The sequence below is a fragment of the Vipera ursinii genome (genome assembly GCF_947247035.1).
Source record: "Vipera ursinii genome assembly, chromosome: 1".
Classification (NCBI taxonomy): domain Eukaryota; kingdom Metazoa; phylum Chordata; class Lepidosauria; order Squamata; family Viperidae; genus Vipera; species Vipera ursinii.
This window is the reverse complement of record NC_139512.1, coordinates 154858582-154881116: the sequence shown is the minus strand read 5'-3', so window position 1 is coordinate 154881116 and position 22535 is coordinate 154858582. Positions and strand designations below refer to the sequence as shown.

The window sequence follows — 22535 nt, the reverse complement described above, 5'->3', positions numbered from 1 at the left end:
CCTATACCCCGCACCCCTAGAATGCTTCTGATATATTCTCGCACCCCTTACAAAAATTCAAAATTACGGCAAAGAATTATGCAATATGCACTATAATTTTGAAAACCCAAGTTTTTGCACCCCCTGGAATATCATCTCGCACACATACACCCGGTTGGGAACCCCAGTTCTAACAGGGGGTTCTTTAGTGAGGATTTGCCTGGGGCCTTTTTTTTCTTCTGAAATAACTGTAGGCTGTAACCTATCCAGAGATTCTTGTGGCAGGTTATATAGGCCTTTAATATCAGGATAAAGCAAACGTATGGCCACGATTAGGACCAGAACATCTGTCGCTAGGCAAGCTGTCATTAAGTGAATTGCACCCAATTTTATGTCCTTTTTGCTGCGGTCATTAAGTGAATCACCATAGCTGTCAAGACAATCTCATGGTCATTAGATGAAACCAGCTTCACCCATTGACTTTGTTAGAAGCCAGCTAGGAAGGTTGCAAATGGCAATTACGTGACCGCGGGATACTGCAACCGTTGTAAATACATGCTGGTTGCCTAACGCCTAAATCGGGCAGGCAACCCTAGACCCATGGGAGAGAGCCCTCCATGCATGCTATTTGCCTCTTTGAGTGATCATCAGCGGTGGAGCTGGGATTGAGCTTGATGAAGCTCGCTGTTTGCTGTGTTTTGACAGTAACATGGCCGGCTGCTGGATGGCATGGAGCTGGGTTCTGGTTCTGGATTTTTTGGTCGCGATGTTCTGAAATGAAAGCAGTTTGCTGGCTGAAGGCTGGATGATGTTGCCTGGTGCAACAGCAACAACTGTCACCTGGTTGATGGTACTGATGGGTATGCTGTCTAGGAAATTCTGCTAGTTGAAATCCACACATTGATCAGGTTGAGAAATTCCGAAGTAGAGAAATGCTATCGCTGACGTTACATTTATTGGATTAGAACAGAGGAAAATACTCTATTTTGGGACACAACTAAAATGTTCATTATTTCTCAGCAAAAAATATGTGCTTAATTTTAAACAATAACCGTTTTTAAAACCTAGGATTCTGCCCAGAGGGAAGTTTAAACACTAAGTAAATGAGCTTTAAAAGGATTCTTCAGTGTGTATATTTAGTGGACTTCCAGAAGAAGAAATGGTAGATTGAAGATGACTCTGTGAAAAATGGAGCTGAGAACCGTGGCCAAAGATTGAAGGGACCAATGAATAGACCAGCTCTTTAGAACTTCTCTGGACAAGGAGATTGCTGACGTGGATATTCCAAGAATAGCAGTGTTGTGATTCAGGGTCAGCCTGTGGGTTCGGCAGTTGGGTCAGACGATTCAGAGGAGGAGGAGGGGTTTGGAGAGCCTGCAGAGGACAGTTCTGAGGCTTCGCAGAGCTATCAGCCAGGCCCCTCCCATCTGGTTACTACTCAGACCCAGCTGTGTGAGCCTGACAGCGTGGATGAAGATGACCCACAGCTGACCCTGTTCAAGGACGCCCGACGCAGGAGGCAGTCAATCAGGAGTAAACAGAGGAAGGCAATGGGGCACCTTGGAAGGAGGCAGAGAGAAGCCACGCCTTGAACTGTTTAAAAGGGGAATGTGTTGGGAGGGCTGGTTGCTGAAGGCAACCGTTTGAGCAGCTTCTGTTTTAGTGGTTCGTATTTTGTTTTGCTCAGTTTGCTCTGTTTTGGATCTGTTTTGTGTAAATAAATTTGGCGGGCGTACTTCCAGCCTGTTGCCTTTTGTAAAGGGGTTGTCCCTGGCTTTTCTGCAGGGCCGGTAGTAGGCTGGAAGAGAACAAGCAGTCCTTGGTGGATTTTGAACACTGGGAGATGACAAGAATAGGCACCTTGCTCACAAGTTGGCTTCCTTTTAAAGAGCAAAAACTTCACAAACTTCACTTTCTAATCATATTTGGAAATTGCTATGAGGGGGTGAAGAGTTTACAGAAATGGTTCATGATTGTGATGAAGGTTGGAAGGTCCCATATTTATATATTTCTTTTCTTTGCCTTTACTATATTCTTACTTTTGTTTCTATTTTCTGTATTTTTCTTGTTCTCTGTACCTTCCACTCTTCCATCCTATTTTTAGTTTAGTAATAGATTTTGCTATTTTAATTAAAATCCTTGGTATTTAATTTAGTTTATTTTACTTTAATAAATTAAATTATTGTTTAACTATTTTATGTATTTTAATTTCATTAATATTTAGTTAAAATTCTTAATTATTCTTTAAGTTCAAATAGAGAGGCAGGGAGGATTTTTCAGTGTGTATTTTCATTTATGTATCATATGGATTTAGACTATTTTACAATAGTTCCATTGTTTCTTTATTTCCTTAAGGATTTGTTCTAGAAGTAGAAGAAGCAAGGTCTGAAGAAACTCCCCTTACCAAGAAAATAAGTTGTTTGGCTAAATGCTGACAGATAATTTTATTGGTTCAAGAGAATGTGGTGTCTTCAACTGCATTTACATTATCACCATCTTGTATCCTCACTGAAATGGTTGGAAAGGTCATCCTAGTTACTCAAGAAGCAGGGATAAAGGATCTCCTCAGAGGAAGACAGAAACTTCTGTCTTGACCCTAAGGGCAAGTTAGGGTGTTGTGTTGGCAATCACAGAAACATTCGCATTGACATGCCCACGTGTATATAGAACACAGTGTTCTCCACCCAGAGGATATAAAGAGGGAACATTACAACCGGCCTCCACCCGTCTTAGTTCACCAGTGGTGCAATGGTTGCTGATGTTCTGCAGAACTAGGGCCCATAGGCCCCATCCGAAGGTCAGAACTTCAGCTTCTCTCCTGAGAGGACCCTGCAGCTGTTGGGTTTCACAGAAACAAGATCTTTTTAAGAAATAGATTTAGCTGCAAGCTGGGCTGAATGGTGGATGCAGGCAAGCGGAGAGGAGAGGAGACTGTAAGGCTGTGGGCAAGCAGTAGATTGCTCACTCTTTTCCCAGGTCTGGCATTACTTTTCCTAATGTGAGAAACTCTCACTTTCAAACTGGTGTTCCTGTGCTGAATGCAAATTTGCTTAATACTTTAAATGATTGAAGAAAGCAAATGGGACTTGATCGTTGCACATGTAACGATCAGGACAGTTTTGCGTGACTGTTTTGCTGCATAATATCCATTTCATCAGGCAGTAGTGTTGGAATAGCAAGGAAGTAAATTCTCCTTTTGAATTGTGCCAGAGGTATCCTCAGCAGCTTGGATACCTCTTTTGCTGTGTTTTTTTTTGGGGGGGGGAGTGTTTTGTTTTTTTTTTTTTTTTTTGCAAAACTTCTGTCTGTGGCCTTGCTGATCCATTCCGGTTGTTCTCGCATGATTCTGCATTTGTGACCGTGTGACATTTTCTTAAATAAGTGTTTTAAGAAGTGATAAAATAGTTCTGAGTCATGGCTGACTGTGCCTGGTGGTTGGATTGTTGTTTTCGCACAGTGAGACTTTATGGCCTGATTCATTGAAATATGAGACCGCTTACAGTTTCCATGCTGAGGAAGAAAAGAATAATAGATGGCAAAACACATTTTACTGCTATTAGCTTTTCAGGCAGATTGAGCTATTCACTAGTGTGCTTGGGCAATTATGTTTGCATTTGATCTTTGCCTGATTGCCGTTTCCAAAACTAAGATGATTGTGTGCTTTGCTTTGCTTTGCTTTCCCCTCTCCTACCATCTTTGACCTGAGGCGAGGAAATATATTGAATTAAATAATCTGCTAAGATTAAAGAAGAGATGAAGGTTGTCAAAGCTTGTAAGTAGCGTATAATTTGTGGAAAGCTGGCCAATCATCCTTCATCATGCATTCATATCGAACTGAGCATCACTGGCAAAATAGATCACTAGAATAATAAAGAGATGTCAATGATGCTGATTATTTGGACATGTCCACCAGGGAATATCTTCTTGAAGAAATCACCAGTACATACCTAGATATTTTTGAAAAAAACATCTTTCTTACATAGAAAGTTACTATAAAAACATTATAACTCTTCCCCCCCCCTTTTTTCTCCCAAAATGCCCACTGCAGATACTGTGATGAAAACAGACTGTTGATTGAAAGAATCCTGTAGGACTGTGGTGGCGAACCTATGGCACGCGTGCCACAGGTGGCACGCAAAGCCCTCTCTGGGCACGCACAATGTCGCCCCAGTACTAGGCCTTCACCTGGGTTTTATAAAACGTTTTCACTTTAGGCCTCCGCCACTGTGTGCAAAAAAAGAAAGATTCAGTCAATCAATTTCAACTTCTCACGGGGAAAAAAAAAGATCTCACAAAGTTGGAACTGATTGATTGAACGTTTTAGTCCCACCCAGTCTGCTGTTACCACCGCAGTGTCGCCCACCTGGCACCCAACAATACATAAGTGGGTTTTGGGTTGCAGTTTGGGCACTCGGTCTGGAAAAGGTTCGCCATCACTGCTGTAGGATGTATGTGTGTGACTATAGGGGCATCATAGGTTTTTCAGCAGAGGACAATTTGGCAGGTTTTACCTCCAGTGCTGTGGGTTCCCGAAAGCTTGACTCTTTCAGATTGTCCATTGATAGGAAGTCCTATAAGAACACAGAACGGCTACAGTAATGATTACTGTGGAGGAAGCGCTAACCCTAAATTCCACTGCCTTTGGAGATTTGCCTTTGTTTGTTAAGCAGCCTTTGTCGCAGTATTTCACAACCGTGGGAATTTCCAGGAGTGTGGACCTCAATTCCCAGAATTCTCATCATTTAACAAAATTAAATGAGTTGGAAGAGACCTTGGAGGTCTTCTAGCCCAGAGGTCCCCAACCTTTTGGGCACCAGGGACCAGTTCCGTGGAGAGAGGTTTTTCTGCGGACTGGAGGGGGCCTGTTTTCATGTATTGCCTGCATCCCGTAGATGGGGCTTTGCTTGTTTGTGCGGCCAGCTTTCTGGCATGCTGTGGCCCGGTGCCAGTCCACGGACTGGGGGTTGGGGACTCCTGCTCTAGTCCAGTACCTTACTCAGGCAGGATCCCTATACCATTTCAGATAGATGATTGCCCACTCCCTTCTTAAAAACCTCTAGTGTTGGAGCACCAACTTCTGGAGGCAAGTTGTTCTACTGATTAATTGTTCTAACTGTCCGGATTTTTTTCCCTTTGTTCTAGATTGGTTCTTTCCATCCATTGCTTCTTGTCCTGCCTTTAGGTGCTTTGGAGAATAGGTTAACCCCCTCTTCTTTGTAGCTGCTCCTTAGGTATTGGCAGTGCTTTTTTTGTTAAAAAAAAAAAGGTGCCGGAACTCACACATGTCATACAATCCGCCTTGCCCACCCTATAAGGTTCCATCCAAAAAAGGTGCCGGAACTCCATTCTGGGCATTCTATGACAAAAAAAAGCCCTGGGTATTGGAACATTGTTATAAATCAGGGGTGTCAAACTCAATTTCATTGAGGGCCGCATCAGCATTGCGGTTGCCCTCAGGGGGCCGGGTGGGTATGGCCAGGGTGGGCGTGGCCTACTGGGTGGGCGTGGCTAGAGTGCGTATGGCCTACTGCAGACATGTCAAACACAAGGCCCGGGGGCCAGATCCGGCCCGCGAAGTGGTTTCATGCGGCCCGCGAAGCCACCCTGGAAACAGTGAGGGAACGGCCCCCACTGCCTTGGCCCTGGCCCAGAGACTCTCCTCCTGCCAGAGACCCTCAGATCTGTCTCACTCCTGCCCAGGCCCCCATAGGCACCCTTGATGCGAACGATGTAGAGCTGGCCATGCCCACCCAGTAGGCCATACGCACTCTAGCCACACCTACCCAGTAGGCCACACCCACCCAGGCCACACCCACCCGGCCCCCTGAGGGCAACCACAATGCTGATGCGGCCCTCAGTGAAATTGAGTTTGACACCCCTGGCCTACTGGGTGGGTGTGGCCAGCTCTACATCGTTCGCATCAAGGGTGCCTATGGGGGCCTGGGCAGGAGTGGGACAGATCTGAGGGTCTCTGGCAGAAGGAGGGTCTCTGGGCCAGGGCCAAGGCGGTGGGGGCCGTTCCCCCACTGTTTCCAGGATGGCTTCGCGGGCCACATGAAACCACTTCGTGGGCCTGATCTGGCCCCCGGGCCTTGTGTTTGACATGTCTGTTATAAATGGTCATGCTGGTTTTGGAATGCTAGGGGCTGAAGTCCATCCTCCTGGAAATTTCCAAGGTTGGAAAACCCTAGTTTATTGACTGCCCAGAACAGGCTAATTATGGCTTTCACCCACTTCTCTGTTCCCCACACAACTTTTCTGGTTTTTTCCTTCTACATGCAAGTAAGAAACTCTGAAGCTTCCAAAACATTCATAGTCAATCGTGTAGCTTTTTTTTTATCTTTTAATCTCAATCTTTTTCAATTTTGAAATGTTGTCAAAAAATAATTAAAACTTCAAAATAATATCTAAAGCAAGGGAATGAAACATTCTAGATTTAGATATAATATCTAACGTGCCAAGTCAAGAGTGGGATGGAGGATTGGGTTTGATGGGGTTCTTAAATATATCCACAGAAGTGACATTGTTGGGCTGAGAAATAAGAAGAAAATTTGATCTAGCAAGACCAAGAAAGAACTTTTCATGAAAATCAGCTGTGCTATATGGTTACTTTCCAAGGCACAAAATAAATTTACAACTCCATTTTAATTAGATATTGTTTCCTTCATAAAAGTAAACCATTGTAAACTTTTTATCTCTAAAATGCATTTTAGCTTTGATTTTTGGTAAGAAAACTTTTATTCCCAGTACTTTCCCTTACACTGATGTACTTGCAATGCACTTGGGGATAGTCAAGACTATAAAAACTGTAAAATACTGCCTGAATATTAATAGCAACTTATTTATGAAACTAGAATACATTTAGGATATAGAAGGAGCACTTCATTACATTTTGATGTGTTTACCATGGCTTCATCCCTCTACTTTTTCCCTCCCTCCAGGAATTCCAGAAAGGAACTTAATGACATACGATTTGAGTTTACTCCAGGCAGAGGTAAGACTTTTAATTGAAATTATGTTTTTATGACTCCAAATGGAATTTCAGAAATTGATTTCTGTTTTATCGGCTTAGTATAAATTAGCTCTATGAAACGTACCAACCAAATGTTTTAGACTATCCTAGTTCACCAGAACAAATCTAGTGCCAAGTGTGCATATTTTTAGTGGCATAGTTATGGATTGTATGGTTCAACTTAGAGAATGTTATATAGGAAAATAACTGTCTGGTACTTTTGCTTGATTTTAATCTAGTGAAGTACAGTCCATTAAAGTCTTCCCGCTGATAGCTGATCTAATAGTTTTGTACTGAATACAATGTTATGGTATACTAGTAAGTGGTCCCGATATAAAAACTAACCATAGATAGAAAGGCTTGTTAATTATGCTTTTAATACCACCCACCCCCCCATATTGCTCTAGGAGACACTGTAATGTTTCCCCTAGCAACAACAAGGAAAACACATAGCTTTTGAATACTTGAATCTTTGTAGCATAGTTCAGACAGCAGTAGCCCATCTATTGTCAGGCACAAAAAACCAGGTCTACCCGTGAAGGCCCAATTAAACTGATTTATTGCTGAAAACCTGGTGACAGGAATCTACTCAACTAACTGGTCAGCACATGTTGGGAGTTAGATAACAGTTAACAGAAATCAAGGGGGAGTAGGATTGGAGTTAAATCTGCTTGTGGCTACGTAGGGATTCTAGGCTGATCCTTCTTTTAACTCCGCCCCCAGGGTCTTCTACTGCTTCTCCTAAAGCTGAATGTCTTAATGAAATATTTATACTTGTCTTTGCTGATATCCTGTACAGGTGGTCCTTGACTTACAACCATCCATTTAGTGACTGTTCAGAATTACAACGGCACTGAAAAAAGTGACTTAGAAGTGGTCCTCACCCTTACAGCTGTCACAGCATCCCCACAAATCGTGATTGCCACTTGTAACCTTCCCTGCAGCCTTCCAATAAGCAGAGTCAATGGGGGAAGCCAGATTCACTTAACAATCATACAATTCACTTAACAACTCTGGCAAAAAAGGTTGTAAAATCTAGTATGACTCACTTAGCAACCATCTTGCTTAGCAGTGGAAATTCTGATCCCACCTGTGGTCATAAACTGAAGTCTGCCGGTAATGGGCATAACATAAATCCAGAGGGGAAAAAATACTGACTGCATGGCTAATAGTGAAGAATGCTAGATGCTGTAGGAACAGCTTCTCCCAAGCTACAGGCTCTCCAGTTCTGCTTTAACCAAAGCTGTTCACGTTTAAGGCTTGTAGCTAAATTTTTAAAAGCCGCCGGTATTCAGGACAACCATGTTTTAATTGATCTTTCCTTTGAAAATGCTTTTATTTTTAGCGTTGGGACAGTTGACCATGCTTTAAAAGCAACCTCAATGCAAATAAAACAACAGCATTGTATGTCTGTCTGACTTCTGCAATATACGCAGTTGAAGATACAAGGGCTGATAATAGTTCTCCTGACACAAGCATTTTGATTGTGGTATAAAATGTTTCCTCACTGAAAACATCGGAAAGCAGTGTAATACAAGAATATATCAAGTTGATATTGTTGGAACAACCATATCTTAGGAAGGCTAATACAGAGTAAGAACAATAGTTACAAAAGGTACAACAGCTATCTATATTAATTTGCACCTTTAGGCAAAAAATTTTTTTCCCCATAGCGAGACGCTAGTGCTGTCCTCAGATTGCAAACCTTCTGTGTAGACCCAGGAGGAGGCTTCCAGGTTACTAATAACATTTACCTGTAGAGGTTTTGTGTGAATGAAATTCCCCTCTTCAAAGTGAGGAAAGGGAATGAAAGTGTTATGTCTGTGCTTGTTTAAGAACATTGTTATGTTTCCGTATCTCTTTGAATAAAGATGTCCAGTTACGTATTATAAGAGAACTTTGATCCTTAAAACAGTAATGCTGTATAGCAGGGGTGTCAAACTCAATTTCATTGAGGGCCGCATCAGCATTGTGGTTGCCCTCAGGGGGCCAGGTGGGTGTGGCCTACTAGGTGGGTGTGGCCAGAGTGCATACGGCCTACTGGGTGGGCGTGGCTAGCTCTACATCGTTCTCATCAAGGGTGCCTATGGGGGCCTGGGCAGGAGTGGGACAGATCTGAGGGTCTCTGGCAGGAAGAGGGTCTCTGGGCCAGGGCCAAGGCAATGGGGGCCGTTCCCTCAGTTTCCAGGATGGCTTCGCGGGCCGCATGAAACCACTTCGCAGGCCGGATCTGGCCCCCAGGCCTTGTGTTTGACATGTCTGCTGTATAGTATTTATGAAGAATGTGTCAGTTCTGTGGGGTCCTATCACGTTGAAATTGCAGAGTAGTAGTAATGGAATGCAAGTTGTTTTTAATGAAAATAGTTTTGATTGAAGCGCACGTGTTGGCAATAGATGTTCATAGACTAAATATACTTCTTACACAAATTGCCTTGGCTTATTGATATTTTTCATTTTTTTGTCACTTTTATTAGGCCTAATGCCTATTCATTTCACATTTTACAGATACGGCAGATGGTGTATCTCAAGAGCTGTTCTCTGCAGGCTTGGTTGATGGCCATGATGTAGTTATAGGTAAATTATGTTTCATTCTAAGATTATGTTATACCCAAAACTCAGAACATTAAATGCATACAGGCCCATTCATAACATCATCCGTGCTTGGATTTTTATGAAAACATACCACAGCATTTTTCTTCAATTCACAAGGTACCGTATATTTCCTGATATGATTTAGACAAATACTTCACTTTACTTTAATTTAGGTATTCTTTCTTCACTTTGGTCTTTACGTTCTAAAAATCTTATGTTAATGCTTCTGTTTTCTTCTGTCTTTTCTATTCCTTCTGACATGTCCCTTTTGATTGTGATTATTGTGTAACTGTCCCTTGCCAGCCTTAATAACTTCAGTAAACCTCAGAAAACGAGAGAAAGGATTTAGATTCTATAGGATCTTCGTGGATGATGGGCAACAATTTTCCACATCAGCAGCTACTTGGGAGCTGAAATGATTAAAGTGGTCTTTCCCAGCTTGGTACCAATCAAATGGGAAAAGATGAAACTGTGTTCAAAATTTGTGGTTTCTCTGTTCTGTAACTCAAGCTCTGCTTTTATAATCTCAAGCTGAAGGAGAATTAAATAAAATCCTCAGTGTTAGTTTAAATCAGGAGGGCAACAGGACGACTATAGAATCTTGAATTTACTTCCACTTAATATTGTTGATACTGTGCTTTCAAAAGAGAAAAAGAGCATTTGTCTTTATATAGATACTTAAAATTGTTTAGGAATTTGACAGGAGCCCTGCCCACAGGCCCAAGATCTCTAGTACTGTTTCTCAGTCTCAGCAACTTTAAAATATGTGGAGTTCAACTCCCAGAATTCCTCAGCCAGCATGCTGTCTGGGGAATTCTGGGAACTGAACTCCAAGCTTCCTAAAGGTACTGAGATTAAGAAACACTGACCTATACATTCATTCAGTGAACTAGGCTTACAGTGTTATTCGTAGACCTTCACACATTTTTCTTCGTTTAGTTTTTACTTATCTGTGCGTATACATAACATTTTTAGAAAATATGTGCAAGGGGGACAGATAATATTACATATTCTCCCATGAGAAATGCAAATCGCAACAAAAACTTGTTTTGTGGTTTAGTTCTGCCATCTTCCAGAATGATGAAGAATCAGTGCCCTCTCTTTGAATAAAATACCAGATATTTAAACCAGCCAATCTTCCTTCTTTCAGTTTCTGATTAAAAAAGTATAACTATATCAAATAGATTTTTTGCCATTTTTATAGTGTATATATCCTCATTTACAAACAATTCTTCCTGCAGTCCTCCGAATGAATATTTTTCTGTAATTTGAAATGGCAAGGATAAATTGAACCTTTTTTTTCAGGAAGAAAACTGTAGCATACATTCTTTCCCTCTGTTTGTATTTCAAAGGCTCCTGTGGATTACATGCCATTTTTTAGGTGAAATGTGCAGAAAATTGACCTGTTGTTTATGTGAGAAAGAAACACAAATTGAATTTAGTGAAAGTGCTTTGAGATCTGTAGATTCTATTTATTTTCTTCATGAACTATAAATAATACAAAATTGGAAAACCCAGATGAACAGGGCAATATTTTTCTCTGAATTATATATATTTATATTGTATATTGATAATTATATTGAGTTAATCTGAAAACTTCCAACAACATGCATAGTTAGAAAGTTTTATTGTGTGTGTGTGGGTAAGCACACTTCAAGCACATTTATTGTGTAGTGTTGATTTCAGGGGAGCTTCATGTATGGTGCTTGAAAAGATTTGATATGAGGTTCAACATGAGTTTAAAAACAGATATAATACTTCTGGGCAAATCAGTGTGTCTGTAAAATATAAAAAAATTGAACTTTTTAATGACTTTTTATTCCTTGTCCAAAAGATACATCTTACATGTAAAAAGCACAAATAACTTTGTTTGAATTCATCAGTTCTAGTTGTGTGTGTCATTTTCACTCAAACTTAAATTTAAATACGCTTTTCAGAATAAGAGTCTCTTGGCTTATATTGAACCATAAATCAGCGGTTAGCCTGATGCCTCTAATAAAAATAAGATTTATGACCCATTTCCTCAAGCAGGGTCATCCGTGAATTTACCTCAGTTCATTCATTTAGAAAACATTGCTTGCATTAGCCGTAAATAAATCGCTCCAGATCAGATGATTTTGTAAGAGTAAAAGTAAATGGTAAACCTTTCTTCCTATAGACACACTTGCATGCACATGCACACACTACGTGTTTATGATGCTGGAGAGACATCTCCTATGTTCATTCTTTAGCCTTGTCAACATGGTCAGGGATAAGAGAATTCAATAAACCTGGAGGAGCACCAGCTTGCTGCCTGTGACTTAAAGCTCTGTTGAGTCTTAAAGCTAAAGCAACCACTTCGTGAATGGCAGCTCACATTAGAGACAGCTATGCCTGCATCCAGGCATATTGGGATAGTTGTATTCCTTCTTGTAATCCTTCTTATGACGATGAAAATACAGTTGGGATCCAAGGATAAACTCTGAATGAGATTCCTGCCGAATATTTTTATTTTTATCCAGGGCCCAGGTCTGATTAAGAGAGACATCCCAAACCTGTTTGATGCCTAATGGAAGAGGAGAAAATTCTTTCAATGTGCTAAAGCAGTCTTCTACAGCCAACTTCCAGATGTGATAGGCTGATAAGGAAGCATAATTTTCAGTAGTTGCCCTTTGGTAATGTGAACCAAAAAAAATATCTGTAAAAGCCCTTTATTTTTAGCATTTGTTCCCAGTCAAAACTGCAATTTAGTTCACTGGAGATAGATGAAGAGATGGGATTGCATGGTAGCCAATTGTATGTGTGATGCTACAAGAAGAGACTGAGCTAAATATACAACCAAGAGAGGCCTTGCTAGGGGGAAAAAACCTAAACTAACTCCCAGCTAAACTAAGTGATTTTGGCAGTAAATTGCAAGGATGTTTTTATAATAATAATAATAATAATAATAATAATAATAATAATAATAATAATAATAATAATAATAATAATAATAATAATAATAATTTAATTTCTATACCGCCCTTCTCCCGAAGGACTCAGGGCGGTGTACAGGGCAATAAATACAATAAAAATACAATGTACAAAAGTTAAGAAAGAATTAAATATTGTAGCCCAATTACAGTAAAAATTAATAAAATTAATATTAAAATATCCCAAACCCATCAGACCAGACTGGCTTGTTCAAATAAGTAAGTTTTTAGGTCACGGCGGAAGGAGCGAAGGTCAGGAGCCATCCGGAGCTCAACTGGTAAATGGTTCCAAAGGTCTGGCGCACCCACAGAGAACGCCCTCCCCCTGGGGGTCGCCAGTTGACACTCTCTGACCGACGGCACCCTGAGGAGGCCCTCTCTGTGGGAGCGCACTGGACAAAGGGAAGTTGACACAACAGATAACATGTAGTGATGTCATTGTATAAATGCTCTGGAGATGTGTGAGCATTTGATTGTCTGATGCAAATGCCAGTCATCGCATTCACCTGATGACATAATCACACATTATTTGTCCACCCTACTCTTCCTGCAGATGCTGAGAGGTAAGCTAGAACTTTCAGCAGGCAAAGCAATTGAGTCAGATGAGACACACACACTCTCACACACACACACACACACACACACACACACACACACACACTTAAGCTTTATTGCTGTCCTGAAAAGTGAAAGTCTTGTGCCATTGGGCCTCTAAGTTAACCTTCCAGCAGAACAGTTAAGAAGAGCCTAACTAATGAAAGCTGCTTTGTGGTATCCATAGCAGAACATCCAGATTCAGTCACAGTTTTTTGTTCCATATAGTATTAACCTTGTGAACTCTCAAACTTCCTCTTTCCGCTATGTATTCAAGATGGACAGTGATTAACATTTATATGTTATTTATATGTAAAGGTGTTGGTTTATACATACGTTGTATATAGCACGTTTAAATGTGTGTTATGTATGTGTGCACTTTTGAGAGCAAGCCACAAAATTTAATGTGTGCCAGTGTGCCCACAGTAAAAAATGACAATAAGGGTTATCTATCTGCTATACTTAGCTTGCTAGATACTATAGTTCTTCCTGATAGGCTGAATGTGAAATCTCCATTGTAAAATGATTGCACATTTCGGTGAAGGAACATTCTCCAGTGCCGCATTTGCTTATGAAAGTTATATTTGATTTTTCTTTCTGAATTTCTATACAGAGAGCAAGAGGTGATAAAATATGCATGAAATAGATTTCTGGCAAGAGTAAATGAGGGGGCTGATTGTTAGTTTCATGCAAAGTATGGTCAAAAGAAAATCTGAAGTGGCACACCGTAACATTATTATTTCTCAGTAGCTCAGAAAGATCACCTGCAGGAGTTTGCCTAAAGGGTGGATTTGCTGAAAGATATAAAAGCAATATAGTTTCTCTTGAAAAAGCCATAGTGGTTTATTCTCTGACTCACCTCCACAGCTCTCAAAATGGTGCCTGGCTATAAAGCTCATTCTAAGCCTAGTGAGAAGTTACAGAACACGAGGCATTGTCCTTAGGCTATCATTGCTCACTGGAACTTGAGTACAGGTCATTCTCAATCTATGACCACAGATGAGCCCAAATTTTGTTACTAAGTGAGACTGTTGTTAAGTGAATTTTGCCTCATTCTACAACCCTTTATTGCCATAGTTATTAAATGAATCACTGCATTTGTTAAGTTGGTAAGGTTGTTAAGTGAATCTGGCTTCCCCATTCACTTTGCTTGTCAGAAGGTCGCAAAAGGTGATCACATGACCCTGGGACACTGCATATGTCATACATATGAGTCAGTTGCCAAGCGTCTGAATTTTGATAGCATGACTATAGGGATGCTGTCACGGTCGTAAGTATGAAAAATGGTTATAAGCACTATTATTAGTGCCAGTGCTTTTTTTGTAAAAGAAAAAGGTGCCGGAACTCACACGTCATACAACCCGCCTTGCCTACCCTACAAGGTTCCATCCAAAAAAGGTGCCGGAACTCCATTTTGAGCGTTCTATGACAAAAAAAGCCCCGATTAGTGCTTCTTGTAATTTCAAACAGTCACTAAATGAACTGTTTGACTACCTGCATTAGCAAAAACATTTTTTGACACCAAAGCTACTTGGGCTTTTAATGATAAAACTAAATCCAGGAATATCCTTGGATTGTGTTTTTTCCTTTAAGGGAAGGACAATTCCATTCCATTGTATCCATTTTGAGAACCAGCTGTGCAAAAAACATGCCGGTGGTGTTATGTGGTTTCAGTTCATTGGCTATCCTCCAACCAATTATACTTCCAAACACGGATTCATTACCTATATTGTATGACCAATGGCAAGGAGCTTGCAAGCTAAGCAGGTTTGGACCTGGTTTTTACACGGACATCCCTTGCCTGTTGGTTAAACTGAGACATCAGAAGTAATTCCAGAACGTAATGGCAAATGTTACTGATACTTTTGCCATTGCAGGTAATCCTCAACTTGCAACCATTCATATAGTGACCCTTTGTAAAAAAAAAAAAAGTAACTTATAACCAGTCCTGATAACTTACAGCAGTCGCAGTGTCCCCTGGTCCCATGTGACCAAAATTTGGGCATCTTGCAACTGGCATGTCTTTACAGTGGTTACAACATCCTGGTGTCATGTGATCACTATTTACAGACTTCCCAGACAGTTTCTAATGAGCAAAGTTAATGGGAGGTGTTGGATTCATTTAATGACTGTGCGATCCACTTAAGTGACTGCAACCATAAAGGTCATACAATTGGGCACAAGTCCTTCAACTGTGTCACTTAACGAATTCCAATCCCTATTGTCGCTGTAAATCAAAGACCTTCAGTTGCCTATAAAGCCTACATTGGTGTATCCATGAAATCACCACAAGGAACATGATTCAAAGGAGGTATCATTTGTTCTCAAGACTGTGACCTTGTCCCAAATCCTCCAATGGGCTCACCTACAAGTTCAATACTTGAAAGCAGGAAGGGCAGAATAGAACTGAAGGATCTTACTTTTTACCTTAAGACACTTTTGGTGTACAAGCTTTCCCATTCTAGAAATGATGCTGGTAGCAAAAGCTGTAGTCCTTCCACTTCCAGCACTTACAATGAAAATTAGGCCATCTTCAGTATTCTCAAGTTCACGTGTATACAGAGGATGCTGATCTTGTGGCTTGGTTTTTCGCTCCTAGCCTATTCATGCAAGCAATAAATAATAGAGTTAGCAATAGACTATGCACAGAAACATTAGCTATTGGGTTGTCATGCTCATTCAAAGTGAATATAAATGTAAAATTAAAGACATGATACAGACATACTATTTCTCAACAAGGGGTGACCCTGAAGAAGCTACTCTAGAAAAATTACATTATTTCTTTTATTCTAGGAAGGAAAAATGATGTTAACCTGGACTTCAGGCTGAATGCTTCCCATGATTAGCATCATTTGGGATGCCACCAGTCATGGAATTAACTCCATTTCAGATGCCTCCTTTTATAAATGTCTCATATGAAATGCCTCATTCTTCTCCTCATAAATAAATGCCTTCTATTTATTAACTAAATACCATGTCACTTGGTGTGTACTCCATGCTTTTCATGCTTTGTTTTCCCCAGTTGCTGCTAATTTACAAAAAATAGTAGATGACCCCAGAGCCTTGAAAACATTAACCTTCAAACTGGTAAGTAAAGTACCGTTGGAGATGAAATAATGTAAGTAAACAGAAAAGAATTACTGATCTTTTTGAGCAAGGTATTTTCTTCATTTCTGGCCTTTGTTAGTCTTTTTTTTTTAACTGAATGCTGACCTTTCAAGCATTTTATTAGTCTATGCAAAATGAAGTTAGAAAGTAGAAAACAGCCTTTGTAGCTTTTTTTTTATTTCACCCGCTGGAAATCATAATTTATAAGAAAGGAAAAGAAAAGCCAGCACTATTCTATCAATCTCTGGTGAGCTGACAAACCCTGACATATATCTTGTGTCCTTACCTTCTTTGTATCTCCTGGTGCCTCCCATGTATTGGCTGACAGGGGTAAGCCTTTCTGATTTGTGTTAGTTGAATCCCTGAATCCACAATAGTTTATTTCTTAAGAAGACAGTAAAATTAAGCTTGGGCATCTGGCGTGAAGTTTGCATTTTTCTGGGTAAATAGCTTACTGTTTGTGAATTGTGGAAATTATTATGTGTTTCCTGAAGTCCAGAAGGCAATAATAATAGCCATGCTATAGCATGTTTAGCTTCTCTCAGCTATAGTTTGTTTGTTCACCCAACATACTTCCTCTTACTTTGGTTTTTTTTTTAAATGGGGCCCAGTTGACACATTTGTTCTGCATCACTCCCATGCTTAATAATTTGCAAATGAAAGTATGGATTCCTTCTGAAGATACATGTCGGCTTGGACCTTCAGATAAAACAAAAGACTTGCTGAATAATTTTTCTCCTCTTCCCATAGCCATGTATGTATCACTATAAAATGCTCCTTGCAGAAATGGAGTGATGGGTTGAAAAGTGCTCATGGATAGTCAGACATTCCCATATTAAATCAAAATGTCCTGATTGAGCAACTTCTCCTCCCTATGCCTCATTGTTGAGGGATGCCCTTGTTTTATTTCTATTTATTTAAAATATTTAGATTAGGCTTCCCATTTAAAGGAAAGAGTGATGTGTTTTGTGATGATTCAAGAGAAAGGGGCCATCATTTCCAGCTTCCCCCATTGATTATAAATATATGTGGTTTCCAGAATTCCCAAATTTTGATCACATGACCATGGGGATGTTGCAATGGTTTAAGTGTGAGGAGTAGTTGCAAGCCAATTCTTTCAGTGCCATTGTAACTCCAAATGGTTGCTAAACAAATGGTTGTTAGTCAAGGACTACCTGTACAGTAAAGGATTAATGTGTAGATATGTCTGTGTGCTCTGTGACATCATGCTGGCCACATGACCACAGATATCTCTTTGGACAGCGCTGGCTCAACCGCCCATGAAATGGAGATGTGCACCGCCCCCTACAGTCGGCATCGATTAGCGGAGAAAAATCTGCAGGGACTCTTTCTGTGTCTGTGTTGTGCACAGTTGCAGAGCAGTTCCAGAGAGGCGCTATTGAAGACCTCAATCAGCAATAATTACGACAAAGTGGAATGTCAATTTTATAATTGGACTAGGAAACAATGTAATCACTGCATCAGAATGATAATATATAGCACATTCAGGTTCCTCAACTGTTCCCCCTCCAAGTCATGATCTAGAAACAGTTCTGTTAAGCCAGTGGTGGTGAACCTATGGCATGCGTGCCAGAGGCGGAACTCTCTATTGGCACGCACACCACCGCCACCAGCAGCAGGTCCATCAGGCCACCACCACCGCCCGGAGCAGGAGCCCCGCCCAGCACAAAGGAGACGAAGCGGCTGACTAGCAAGCTTAAGTAGAGGTGGTAGAGCAGAGGTCACCAACCGTTGTCAATTGGTGGACTGGAAGAAAAGGGAGGGGAAAGCATTTTACATGTGTGCATGCGCGTGCGGGATCGCAAGCATGCACATGCTTCAAATGGGGCAGGGCGAGTGCCTGCGTGATACTCACTAACCCTGCCCCATTCTTGCATGGTGCAGTGCCTTGTATCTGCACCCTGCAGTACTTCATTGGCCGTTTTTGTGTCTTGCAGCACAGTGGCCCATTTTTGCACCCCCAGTTTTTGCATGCCAGAGGCGACACTCATAGGTGTCTCCCTGCTCCCCCTGAGGGCACTACAATGCTGATGCAGCCTTGGCACTTTGCGATAAATAAGTGTATTTTGGGTTGCGGTTTGGGCACTCAGTCTCTAAAAGGTTTGCCATCACTGTGTTAAGCTCTGTTTTAGTCTGAAGAACTAATTTTTCAGTAGCTAAAGTGGGTTGTAAGTACAGTATCAGACTCAGCTTGAGCTTTGCAGTTGGTCAGCCATAGCAAATGGTTCTCCCTATATTGTAGGTAGTTATCAGCTGACTTCCATTTGTGCAGCAACCCTTCAAAGTTATGGCAGTGCTGAAAAAAAATGGACACACAAATGATCCCCGAAGTTGTGGCCATCACAGCACCTCCATGGTCATGTGATTGTGATCCAAGCACTTGAGTGCTCAGCTCACGAGTTATGTTGTCACAGGGAGCTGTAGTTACGCAATCACCATTTGCAACCTTCCCAATCATCTTCTGATAAAGCAAAGTCAAATGGGCAAGCCAGCAGGGAGATTGCAAGTTGCTCTGGTAGTTCGCTCCCGCCTGCAGTCTCCTCCACTTGCTCATGGCCTGCACTATGCTAAATGACTTGCATATTTTGGAATTGTGATGGCAACTGGATTGCTGGGATTGCCAGCAATATGGTCGTGTGACATCACCCTTTACAACTGTACCACTTAGTAATAGCAGTTCCAGTCCCAATTGCTGTCGAAACTTGAGGGCTACCTGTACAATGTTTTGGGTTCTGCAGGTGAAATATGATCTGTACTTAGCAACAAAGCCTCACCCCCACACACATACCATTTCTTGCAATCAGCAGTGTTACATACAAATCCCCACTAACAATAGAAGAGTAAGTTTTCCCAAATGAAGCACTGTTGAGTAATTTGGAACCCACAAGTTAACCCTGAGAAAGTTCAACACAATGAGCTGTCCATATTACAATTTTGGAAATAAAAGATATTAATTCAGGCTCTCCAGCAGTAAAAGCATCTGTTGTGATCCGTGGACATCATAACAAAATATATAGCTTCTTTATTGACAACTTTCTCTAAAATATTTTCCCCATAAAGTGATGCCTCAGCTTCTTCCTACAAAATATTAACAAAACTGGGTATACATAGCAACATAACTTGTGACTGCTTCAGCAAAATTGATCAATGGATGCACATCTTGATGCCTGGTGGGTTGTATTACTTGTATCACAGTTTTATTGAAAAGGCTGTAGCAGGCAAGCTCAGTGCACAAAACCTTCTTTGTTTCCTCTAGTGTAGTTTTTACAATAATGTTTAAGAGCATAGTTATTGACACCTAAAAACAGTTGACAATGCATGATTAATGGCATATTTCGCACATTTGCCTTCTTCATAATGGTATCAATCTGTAGTTATGTTGGACAATCTGAAGACTACTTTTTGAAATCTAGCCTGCTTTAAATAGAAAGTGTATATATTCAGACTGTTGGTGTAATTAGTAATATTGATTCAAAACTGTGTCAGTAAATTTATGAGAACTTTAGTTAACAATAATCAGCTATATTTACCCCATTGTATTCAGTAGCAAATTGGTTCAGGCCAGTTTGAGGGGACAGATATTTTGCAGTTAAAGTTACAGATTCACCTGCAAGTTAATTTGATTGAATAATGTTACCTCACTCTGAGTAGTCATATATAAAGTTGCATGAATAGTCTAGTCATTTAAAATACATAGACAATACCAGTAAATTTAATACTGCCAAACCTGCATACAGCATTTGAATCACTGCTTTATACAACAACCAAAGGATTATTCATTTATATTAAAAGCTACATTGCTTCTATCAAAAACTGAATCTAAACCTCACTTTTGTAGTGGTGATGTCAAATAATTGTGTAGGAAAAGAGGCAGAGTTGAAAGGATAGATTAAATCTTCTAAGTGCCATGGAGCCATGGTGCCGCAGTGGTTAGAGTGCAGTATTGCAGGCTAATTCTATTAACTGCCGACTGCCAGCAGTTTGGCAGTTCAATCCCAACCGGCTCAAAATTGACTCAGCCTTCCATCCTACCGAGATCGGTAAAAGGAGGACCCAGATTGTTGGGGGGGGCAATATGTGACTCTGTAAAAACCGCTTAGAGAAGGCTGTAAAAGCACTATGAAGCGGTATATAAGTCTAAGTGCTATTGCTTTGTTCACCCACGGCTTCTTGACTGACTATTTCACCTGCACAGATGAAATACAGTTTTAAGGCGCCAGGCTAGAAAGCAAGAGACCATGAATTCAAGTCAGGCCTTGGCCATGAAACCCAGCTGGGTGACCTTGGGCCAGTCAATCTCTCTCAGCCCAATTCACCTCACAGGTGTTGTTGTGGGGAAAATAGAAGATGGATATGTTCACCATCTTGAATTATTTGTGGAAGGAAGGAAAGGAAGGAAGGAAGGAAGGAAGGAAAGGAAGGAAGGAAGGAAGGAAGGAAAGGTTGACTTTTTCTTTCAAGAGCCTCTCCCAGCCTCTAACCCTGAACCTTTGGCATTGTGTTTTTCAGGCTTCTGGTTGCGATGGTACGGAAATCCCCGACGAGGTAAAATTGATTGGGTTTGCTCAGTTAAGCGTCAGCTGATGCCAAAGCACCTGACCCCCCACCCCCACCCCCCAGCAAAAGGGTGTGATTGCGAAGAGGCCAGCTTTACATTGTGAAGGAAATTTTTCAAGCACCACACACGGAGTTCCGCTTCATCCAGTAGCACCTCACCAGGTTGGAACAAGCAAAAGCCCACAGCTCCACCGCTCCTGCTAACATTCCAGAAGCCACTCAGTGCTGCTTCAGCAGTTGGATTGGATTTCCCTGACCGGAGAACAGACGGATCAGAAATGCACTCGAGTGGCTGTATCCATTGGTTACAAAAAGAATCTGCTGTCAGAGCTATTTCTTCTTTAATTCAAGCAAAACAGTCATTATTCAGTGGACAGTTCCGATTCGTTGGTTGTAGGTAGAACGAACATAATTATAAACAATAGGGTTTATTAGCCAAACTTGAATTCCTGATTTAAAACCAACTGTGAATTCCCCCCCCCCTCCTTTATTTATGCAATATATATCCTAGCTGTATGAAATTGGACTCTCCCCCCCCCTTTCATGATTTATGTGCTAGTTGCAGTTGAATTATGTTTATTTGAAGGGAAGTGGAGATTTCTCTTCGAAGTATTTGTCACAATCCCTAGTTTTGAACTGATGTAGGCATTAGTTTTGGGTTTTATTTGGTTTGTGTGTTCCTTTAAGCATCGCTCGTTGGATTGTCAGTGGCGTGGGGAGGTGCCTTGCAAATATTAACGTTCTAAGATTGTGCCTGAGCCTATGCTAAACCAAGCTCATTTCATTTTTAGACACACACCGTGCTTCAATTTTCTGAGTCGTGAGAATGAATTATTATAGCAGAGACTCAAAAGACAAATAAATTATGGCCTGCTTTGTTGGGGGAATCTATAAGCTGAACCGTGTAAACAGTTGCCATTAAGCTAAAATGCCTTTGTTTTACCCGTCATGGATTTGGTTTATAATTAACAGATAGGAATTGTTTCATAACAATAAAACTTGAAAAGAATCTGAGCTTTACTTGAAATTCTGCAGAACATCCAGGTGGAGTGCAAATAATACGAAAGGGCTTTGTGCAATGAGTTAAGTGGTGAAAGAAAATCAACAAAATGAAACAAGAAGAACGTGTTACGCAATATTTAAACATTTCTGACCAAAGTAGTCATAAGCTTAATCTGTGGCATAGATATTTTGGAGTTAGTGGTTTTGGAATGAGATTTCAGTCTGATAACATTTTCAAAGGTGTGGACTTATTGGAGGTCCCACATAAAACCAATTCCTTGCTAAGTTTAGGTAAATGGCAGCTCTCTAACCTAAGGGAAAAATGGCAAATGTGTTATTTAAAAGTTATTTATAATACCTTGTCATTAATGTTTGAGGTGGTCTAGACCATTGGCATACAATTCAATGTAATTTCATTCCATTCTGTTGTTTACACAATGATTACTTAAAGACTGACTGCAGAGGTAAAGGAAAATAAAGGTGTATTGCACAAGTAGGTTGCTGACTTTTCTTTCACGATGAATCTAGATTTAATTTAAATTATTCTCTCCTTATTTTCTCATGTCTTAATTACTAGCCATCCCTGGATTGAAACACAAAGGTCAGTTTCTTTACCCTTTTTGTCATTCTTTTTGTTCATTGTGAGTCACAGGAAGTGGCATTTCGAGCCACCTGAACTGAGTTAAAATCTGATCAGTATTTGGATAGCAGGTCACCGT

The 22535-nt window shown here is 40.7% G+C and overlaps 1 protein-coding gene across 5 annotated transcripts in view; it reads left to right on the top strand.

The window, feature by feature from the left end:
• The window catches only part of STK39 (serine/threonine kinase 39), a 145494-nt gene extending 123192 nt beyond the window's left edge, over positions 1-22302 (top strand). For 4 of the 5 annotated variants that reach the window (XR_014492836.1, XM_083365609.1, XM_083365608.1 and 1 more), the window contains 4 exons: positions 6921-6973; positions 9497-9565; positions 16151-16215; positions 20767-22302. Coding sequence is in view for 4 of the 5 variants with exons in the window: in XM_083365609.1 (XP_083221735.1) it covers positions 6921-6973; positions 9497-9565; positions 16151-16215; positions 20767-20841 (262 nt within the window). In the remaining variant the exon portion in view is untranslated. The other variant, XM_083365610.1, reaches the window with a different exon arrangement.
• The last annotated feature ends 233 nt before the right edge of the window (positions 22303-22535 follow it).